The 9,704-nt window shown below is 41.1% G+C and overlaps 1 protein-coding gene across 1 annotated transcript in view; it reads left to right on the forward strand.

Annotated features, from left to right (window-relative positions):
• Nucleotide 1: 1 nt before the first annotated feature.
• The window catches only part of GBX1 (gastrulation brain homeobox 1), a gene marked incomplete at its 5' end in the record, with an annotated part of 16,671 nt that continues 6,968 nt past the window's right edge, over nucleotides 2-9,704 (forward strand). The window contains one exon of the mRNA XM_008565999.1: nucleotides 2-164. Within this exon, the coding sequence (XP_008564221.1) occupies nucleotides 2-164 (163 nt within the window). The remainder of the gene's footprint in view (nucleotides 165-9,704) is intronic.

Here is a 9,704-nt window from a genome sequence, read left to right on the forward strand (position 1 = left end):
CGCCGCCGCCGCCGCCACTGCCGCCCGAAACAACCCCGAGCCGGGCAGCCGACGCTCGGAGGGCGGGTTGGAAGCCGAGGAGCTGCTGCCGGCCCGGGAGAAAGTGGCAGAGCCCCCACCGCCCCCGCCTCCACACTTCTCAGAGACTTTCCCAAGTCTGCCCGGTAAGTGCTGAGGCTGGCCAGGGCGCCGGGCGGGAGGCCAGTTCCCTTGGAAATCCCAGACAGGAACCTGCTGGGAATCTCTGCACCTGCCTGGAGCCCTGGAGTCCCAGACCCCCAGATCACTCGTGGGTTCTGACTCCAAATCAGTCCCAAACACAGCTTCCCCAGAGCTCCTGAAGCTTCACGAAAGACTTATTAGTACTCCCTAACAAATCAATGCCTTTCCTCCCAGTATCCTAGTCCTCAATCCGTGCCCCGTCTCCTTTTCAGAATTCCTTCATTTTTCTCTTCTGCAGGGAGTAGAGAAGCTGCAAGGGTGGGATTCCTGGGGTCACCAGCAAGACCCCAGGATAAGGGTGTGTTGGGCAGCTGTTAGTTTAGTAAGGAAAGGCAAGTTCTGGCTTCTGAGGAGAAGACTGTATTGACCCAAATGTTGAGGGCAGGGATGGGTTCTGTGGATGCAGGGGCAAAGGGAGGGTCTTAAAGCGGTGACTGTGGCTTCGCCTTAGTAATGAAGTCACTTCTAAATTGGCAGATTTACAGCTAAGCCTTGAAGAACTGAGTAGGGAGAACATTAGCTAGAAGGGGTCTAGCACCTGTGAACCAGGACTGACTGGGAGGCCAAGGGAGAGGCTAAAGGCTGGGCTTAGTTGGGTGTGCCCCAAAGACCCAGAGTGGAGAATCCAGCTAAGATTCAGCTGAGAGAGAATTCAAGAGCCCTGGATCCTCCATGGGAGGGTGCCCTCTCCATTGGGGCAGGGTGTATTCTACTGAACCCTGTTTAGAATCAATTCACTGAGAGCCCTTTTGTTCCCCCACTGGTCCTTAACCTCTAGAAGCCAATAAGCTTTCTCCCATTCAGGCTGATCCAGGTGTTCTGAGATCCAAATCTTACACAATTTGGTGGGCCCTATTTAAGAAAATAGGGGCCACACGCAAGTGTGGGGTCTCTGAAGCTTAAACTTCTTTAACATCAGGATGATTCCCCATCTGGTCAGCCGTTCATTGCATCCAGCTTAGCAGGTGGAAATGACCCCAGTAGGCCTGGGGGCTAACTCTTTTGGAAACAAGAATTTCTATTGGAAACAAGGTCTGTTGGACCCCAAGGGCTGCCAAAGGGCCTGTCTTCCTCTTCCTTTTCTCTTTAGCCCTGGGCATTTTGCCTTTGGGGATTCAGCTATTTTCTTTTTTTGTACCTGGGTAGGCCAGGAGAATCCGGTGACTGAAATCAGAGCACTATTTCCTAAGTAGGAGCATAAGGAAGATAGAGCAGCTACTGGAAGGTGAAAGGAAATGTCCACAAGATAAAAGGGCCCATGGCAGGGAGTGGGGGGAGGCATAGTAGCCAGCAGGATGGTCTTAAGAAGAAAGGATTAGTAGGATTTTTGGAATAGGATGCTCCTAAGGCAGAAAAGAGAACAAGGCGGGCTATTAAAGAGATGGCTTTGGAGGCAATAGGATCTGGGGGTGGAACCAGACATACCTGGGAAAGAGATGAGCTAGGGAGAGAAGGTGGAGGGAGACCCCTCAGTGGAGGGGAACTGAGGGGGGAATATGCCCAAACCATGGGAGAACAAACAACTTGTTCTATTCCTTCAGAGCTCCTCAGTTCTTTTGACCCATATGTTATTTTGACCCATATGCATAAGGGGGGGCTCTTTTCTGAAGCAGACAGAATATTGTCTGCAAAGCCAGACATTGAGAGAGAGGAATAAGCAGAGGAAAAGAACACATGAGAAATATTGAGGAGAGAAAAATAGGGGAAAGGACCAAGGAATGAGCTTCATATTCCAAAGAGAATATGAAGAGAGGCCTGTCCATTGGAAGAGGAGCTTCTGGACTGCACTAAATGAAAAGCGATCAGAAGTAGTGGACTAGAAGTGTCTCTGTGTGTGTGTGTGTGTGTGTGTGTGTGTGTGTGTGTGTGTGTGTGTGTGTGTATAAGAGTTCCGTCATGAGAGGATTGGGAGGGAGCTAAATAAAAATACTAGGGGAATAGGAAAAAGTTTCAGCACCAGGAGTAATTTCCTTTTAAAGGTTTTTCAACACTGGGAGTGATGGGAAACAAATTTATATGGAACGATGAAAGAAAGATCATCATCTGAGGAAAATATTGGAAGCAAAAAAAGAGACTTGTGTTGTTCTTGCAGTAAAGGCAAGGAATTTCTTTGCTAAGAATGATGGGAGGAGACCTTACAGAGAAAGAATTTTGAGAAAGTGCTGGAAGGAAGGTAATTCACACACATAAAAGGTTTATAGCAGGGTGGCTAGGGCAGAGGAGTAAGGAGAGACTTCAGCAGAAACATTCAAAGAGGATAATGAGTGGGAGCTCTTATTTGTGATGGGTGCTTTTCATCACTCTCAGTGCAAATTCTCCCAGCTCTTCCTCGCCAAGCCATTTACACCCACCTTCCCAGTCTTGAGGTTTTCCTGAAATCATTGAGAAAAGAAAATGCAGTTCCAGAAATGTTAGACATAAATCAATTTGGGAAGTAATGGCACATGGCCCATGCTGAAAATGATTAAAAAACAGATACTCCACTTTGGGAATTGTATTCGGGTATTTGGAGTAAAACGAGAGAGTTTCTCTGCTGTGAACAATGGGATTGAAACCTCAACATTAGAAAAGTTTGGAGAAAGAATGCAATCTTTGGGCTGGCCAGTTAGCTCAGTTGGTTAGAGCACAGCTTTATAACACCAAGGTCATGGGTTTGGATCCCTTTACTGGCCAGCTCTTCTTCACCCCCAAAAAGAGAATTCAGTCTTTAAAATGACAGAGGAGAAATTGCTCTCTTAGTGTGAATGGGTGACATTGGTCTGAAATTATTACTAATTTACATTTGTTTAGTGTTTCACTATTACTAGCCCCTTTAAATAAAATTATAGTGAAGATAGACAAATTCGGAGAATGATGAGTGAAATTCTTTTCACTGGGAATTATAAAGACTTTGAAATTTATTATTTATTTATTTATTTATTTTTAAAAAGATGACTGGTAAGGGGATCTTAACCCTTGACTTGGTGTTGTCAGCATCATGCTCTCCCAAGTGAGCCCCGGACCGGCCCTTAGAAAAATTTTTGCTGAGAGTTAAGACAGATACCACCCTCTACTAGAATTGATGAAGAAAAAATCAGAACTTTGTTATGATATGATTGCAGGGAGAGAAGCTGTATTAGCAGACAAAAAATAAATGCTGTGTACAGAAATAATGAGGTAGAAAGGTATTGCGAATGGTAGATTGAAAAGAATTCTAGCTTTGGAGTGTGGGGAGCAGTGGGGCTAATTGAGGATGGTCTGTTAGTAGGAATGTTAAAGAGGAGAGAATTTTAAACTAGTAGAGAAGATTAAAATTAAAGTACAAATCAACAGAAGAGCCCAAAGTAGTGCTGGCTAGTAGAAATATAATGCAAGCCATATAAGTAAAAAGTTTTATTAGCCACGTTAAAAAGGTATAAAGAAATTGGTAAAATTTACTTTAAGGATACATTTTTATTTAACCCACTATTTCTAAAATATTATCATTTTAATATTAATATAAACCTTTTTTTTTTTTTTTTTTTTGGTGGCTGGCTGGTATGGGGTTCTGAACCCTTGACCTTGGTGTTATCAGCACCATACTATAACCCAAGTGAGCTAACTGGCCAGCCAATATACACATTTTTTTCTTTTTGTTTATTTAATGAGATATTTTATATCCCCTTTTCATATTAAGCCTTCAAAATCCAGTGTGTATGAGGAGTCTTCAAAAAGTTCGTGGAAGGATTTGTATTACCTTCTAATTCAATTTTTCCACAAACTTTTTGAAGTACCCTCATATTTTATACTTCTAGCACATCTCTATTTGGCAAAGCCATACTCCAGGTGGTCAATAAGCCATTATTCAACATAATAGATACGGAGAGTTGTAAGAACATTGTCATGTGAAAGTGATGGGGAAAAGGAGCTTTGAATTGGGGTGGATAGTGAGTCCTCTGTTATTAGGAATATGGAGAGAAGAGAGTAGTAAGCTCTAAATGACAGGAAAGAACAGAATTCTGTCTCGGGTGGGATGGGCAGAGATGATCTAGCCTGTATGAAGGTGCATGGGAGCTTTGGCTGAGAGTAATTGAAGCTAACTTGTGTGCAAGATGTGGTGCAGATTTGCATCACAGAGATGACGGGTGAAGAGGATACTGTGCACTGGGGGAATGATGAAAAGAGCTGTCTATTTGCAGAAATGTAGAGGAAAACTTTATTGTCTAGAGCAATGATTCACTCAGAGAAAAAATGTTTGAATTGCCTGAATGCAAAAGCTTAGGAAGTGAGGAATGGTAGATACTCCACATATCATTGTTAGATGGATGATAAAAATGGTGAGAGATTGACATGAGAGATAATGCCAGTATGGACATGGTGAGGAAAAAGAAAACATTTGTAGTTGGGGGTGATATAGAAAGTAAGATAATATGATGGGACAAACCTGAGTGATGTCAGTGTAGTGGACATTATTTAAGAAAACTAAACAGAAAAAGATGTGCTGATTTCTGAATAGAGATTGGCACTAATAATGGAAATCATGCAAGGAGGCCAGGGAATCTTCCTAGGAGCATGATATTCAAGTGCTGATTGCTGTACCTAACTAAGCTCCTGGTTGCAGCTAGGGAACATTTTAGATGACCATTAATTAATTTCTGAATAGATACCCATTATGACTATCAAGACTGATATTTACTTATGAGGGGAAAACAGGAAATGATAATGTGACATGAATCAGAGAAGCAAGAGAGAGATTTTTTTGGAAGTGATGGAGACCCAGAGTATGTTTTCCTAGAACTTTTGAAGAAGAGCATGCAGTGAGAGAGATTGCTCCATTGACATTTCTAAAAAGGCAAGGCAAATATTGCATTAACTTGATGTGACCAAAGGAACATTTATTTAGGAGTTGTGACACATGGGCTCAAGTCTCAACTTTGTCACTCATTAGCTGTGTAACTTTGGCAAGTCACTTAGTTCAAATCAGGGAACATTTATTGTGTGTCTATTGTGGGCTTAGTTTTTCAAGACACTGTGGGAGATTCGGAGTCACATAACTTCTCTAGGCTTCAGTTTCCTCATCTGGACCAAAAGTTTTGGGTCAGATGATTTTTAATGTTTCTTTCAATTCCATGGGTCTCAATGTTTAAAGAAGTGTTCTTAACCTGGTCTCCACAGGTCTCGGGTCAGGGCTCTGTTAACTATGAGTGGGAGAAAAATTATATATTTAATTTTACTAACTTCTAACTAAAATTTGGTACTTTCTTTAATTAAGAATGTAGGCCAAAAATCATAGTAGTTTCAGCAGTATATGAAGTTTTCTCACTGATAGAAATCACAGATATTTTCCATATAAATTTACAGTCTTTGGAGGGATCTTGTTTAATGAATTAATAAACATATGATTATGTCACAAATTCAGTTTTAAATATTTAATAACTGGATTTTAATATAATTGGCTTCAAATGTAATTTTATGTATTTTATATTATACACTTAAAAGCATAGTCTGAAAAAGGGTTCATAGACTTTAAAAGACTGACAAAGAAGTTCATGGCACAAAAAAGTGAAGAACCTCTGATTAAGAGATAAATCTGAAAAGTGACGAAAGAGAAATGGTATTGGGAGGACTGGAACAAATGCCGAGATGCCGTGTGCTATAGTGAAGTTAACACTTGGGAGGTAGTAGAGAGAAGGGGTCTCTGCAGTGGTGCATGTAAGTATGGAGATATACAAAGGTACTTGAAAAAGTTTGTGGAAAAATAGAATAGATAATATGAATCTTTCCTTGAATTTTTTGAAGTACCCTCATATATTATAGATGATCAGGAGGAGAATTCTTATACCCAGAGTGATAGGCATGAATAGTTTATACTTGGAATAATGGGAGAGAAGCAATAATTAGAAAAACTGTGGGGAAATATTTTAATTGGAAAGAAGGAGGAACATAATATTATGAGCAAAGTGTTTTGCATTGAGAGAATGTTACAATAAGAAGCCATAGGCAACAATTCTGCCTTGGAAGTAATGGGGAAAGAAGGATCTTTTCAGTGAAACTGATTTGGAATTAGGAAGTAGAAAGGAGAGAAGTAGTAGAGTAGATACACAAAAAGAGAGTGGCTGAAACGGGAATGATGAGAAGGCGTTTGGTGAGAGGAGAGAACTTTTATCTAGAGGGAATGGGAAATGCCCCATGCTGGGGTAGGAAAGAAGAAACCCTGTATCTAAACCAATGGAAAGGACAGGACTACCTGCACTACTATGCAGGTAGTGCCCACAACCACAAAAGAGGTCCAGATTAGGAGTGGTAGAGAAGAGCCTGGAGTTTTTTTAATTGAAATATGATTGCGCTGGGAGGTTATCAGCATAGAGTCATGTGGAAGAAATATTGATGTGCTAGGACTAATTGGGTGAAAGGACGAAGGGATACTTGGATTTGGTGTGATAGAAGAGTGACCTACACAAGTTGAATTAAGGTGTAGTAGAAAGAAACAGTACTGTGCCACAAATGGTTATTAAACAGTGTCTTCACAAGCCATCACGGAAAGAAAAGGAATGATCCTCACGTGACGAAAAGAAACATCTGTATTAGAAGCAGTGAGATGACAGGAAGTCACGGTGTCTAGGGTTATGAGCAAAAAGCTCTATGTGAAAAGTGAGGACTGGTAGAAACAGGAAAACACTTCTGAACTGTGGGTAATGGGAGACAGATTTCTTGACTGTATTATGAAGAAGATGGTATTGTAATAGAAGTAATGAAGAAGATGGAACTCTGTTTTGGGAGCAATGGGAAGAGAAGTGAAGCAGAGGTGTCTAAAAGGAAGGAGGGAGATGTAGTTATACTGAGAGTGAAGGTAAGAAGCGCTTTGTGCTGGAATGGATGATAACTCTTCTGTAAATTATGCATAGATACCACAAGTATGTAACTGAGTGATCTTAGTCAAATCATACCTCTCTGTCTTAGCTTCCTCATCGGTAAAATTAGGAATTTGACTTAGGTGATCTTTAAGGTTATTTTCACCTCTACAATTCTGTTTTTATCTATAAGGGTACCTTTATTAATGAATTGTTTCTTTAAAAAAAAAGAAGATTCAGAGCAAAGGGCCTGGGGGAAATTCTGTACTTCCCAATGCTGATTTGTGGTCATAGAGGAGGAGGCAAGGCTGGAACATGTACATCTTGAGGTGAAATCAGGGCAGGTCTTTAGGGTGGAAAAGGCTTTTTCATATGGCGTTGGGGAGGTGGTCCCTGAGCTATTGTGGTGTACAGCTGTCATATTAAATGACAGAGAGAAACATTTGACAAAGGCTGGAGTAGATCTGTCTAGGCCAAAAAGATTGGGGATCAGTTGTGACTGACTTTACCTGGTGAGGAAGGAAGCAGTGAGAAAAAGAGAAGTTGTGTTGTGGGATCAGTTTGGCCTTCTGTATGATTCTCCACTTGGTACAATATTTATGATAAAGTGACATTAGAATTCAGTCTCTTTTTACATTAAACGTTGACGAAGAGATATTGTGTAGCACAGAGGAATAAGCCTGGGGTTTGATCAGTGAAGACGGATATAAGTCTTGGTGCTGCTCTTTCTCTGTGATCTCTACACTGAAGTGCTCATTTCTGCAGTCTGTTTCCTCACCAGTAAAATAAGGGCAAAACTACCTCTCTGAGTTAAGGATTAATTGAGAAGAAATTTGTACAGCATCCTGAGAACAATAGGTGCTCAAGAAAGTATAATTATTGTCTTTGCACTGGAAATAGGTGGGGAGCTATCCTGGGAATTAAAAGTCAGGAAAGATCTCTTTACTAGGAATGGTCTAGGATAGGTGACACTATCTGTACTGATAAGGACAAATATTTCTGGGAGTGATGATAGAGATAGCACTGTATTCTGAGAACTATTTATACAGGGACTTCCAGGAAAGAACATTGTACTGAATCTAATAGGGGTAGGTTTCAAATATGGTTTTGGCTCCTTCTCCTTCCTTTCAGTTTCCTGCCTCAACTTTTGGTGTCCTCTGTAGGCCTCAAGGCTGTTCAAAGCCCCTCTTCTGCGCCCCACTGGCGCCTGTTCTCCCTTTAAAAAAAAAACTCTCCTTTTTTCTTCATCAAAATTTCTATTCCCTCATATGTCTGATCTCAAATTGACGTTAGGAGCAAAGCTATTGGATTATACTAATTTACACTCAGGTGGATTAAGTAGATTTTTAGAAGTCCAGATGAATTTCAAATTGGTGGGATGTCAAGTGGTGTTATTATGAATAATTTCATGTACTATAGAAAAATTATTTTGGATGGGAGGGTTGTGGAAATGAGGTGGAGAGGCTTGCTTTCCCTGGAGTCATGTGATTATTGTCACTTCTAGTTACAGCATTGTACTTAGTCAGAACTCTTTGAATTGCTAGTGACAGTAGCTCAACTCTAATTTAAGCTAAAATGGGGATTTATTAATTCATGTAACTGTGAAGTACCTGAGTGAATCTAGAATTGCAAACAATATTGACAGTTCTTTCTTTCTCACTGTCAACCTGGCTCCTCTCTGTGTCCTCACTTCATGCTTTCCTTACGACAGCTTCCTTTATTCAGTGAGAGGTAGAGGAGGGCACAAGCCTATTCAGCTCTAAATTTTTATCATCCCAGCTTAGGACGACCCCAGTGGATTCTAGTATATATAAAATCCTAGGATGACTGACTAACTAGCTTGAGTTATGTCCCCAGGGAGACAGCATTTGCAATTGGTCAGATTTGGGTCACATGCCTACCCTAGTCAGGCAGGTAGAGAAATGTGATTGACACTCCCACCAGGTACGGGGTAGTAAGGGAGAAGGGATGCCCTAAAGGAAGAAGGTTCTGTTACTGAAGAAAAGGGAGAGGGGATACTAGGCAGACAAAAACAACCCCAAACAGATGTGTGCCTTAACCAGGAAGAAGGAAAAGAGTGGACCTTCAGCTCTCTTTCAGTATTAGAGAGGAATGCTGAAAGGAAATACTTAGTTTCCGTACTGGCTAGCTAAGTAGTCTGAGGAATGATAGAAGACATCCTGGGAGTGAAGCGCTGAAGAGAGTTCTGGAATGAGGAAGGCAGACAGAGATGAAGATAGTAGAAAAATTTCTGTCCCTCAGTGAGACTGTATCTTTGCTTTTGATTCCTATACAAGAAAGAGAGCTCCACTGAGGGATGAATATTATACACTAGAAGCTAGAGAAAATTGGTATTAATACAAAACTGTTTCCATAGTTTAGCAATATCATTTTTAAAGCTAGAAAATACAATTTTAAATAAAAGGAACACTGACTTGTAAGATTACATCATACAAACCAATAAGGACAGAAAAAATGGGAGAAAGATCTGGTGGTAATTTTGGCTTGAGAACAATGGGAGAAATAAACTGTTAAAGGACACGTGAGGTTTGGTGAGTGAGACCTCCCCTGTGGCAATTTTTTTTTTTTTTTTATAGGATCCGAACCCGCGGCCTCGGCGCTACCAGCGCCGCACTCTCCTGAGTGAGCCATGGGGCTGCCCCCCCCCCCCCC

The sequence above is a fragment of the Galeopterus variegatus genome, unplaced genomic scaffold (assembly GCF_000696425.1).
Source record: "Galeopterus variegatus unplaced genomic scaffold, G_variegatus-3.0.2 Scaffold216, whole genome shotgun sequence".
Classification (NCBI taxonomy): domain Eukaryota; kingdom Metazoa; phylum Chordata; class Mammalia; order Dermoptera; family Cynocephalidae; genus Galeopterus; species Galeopterus variegatus.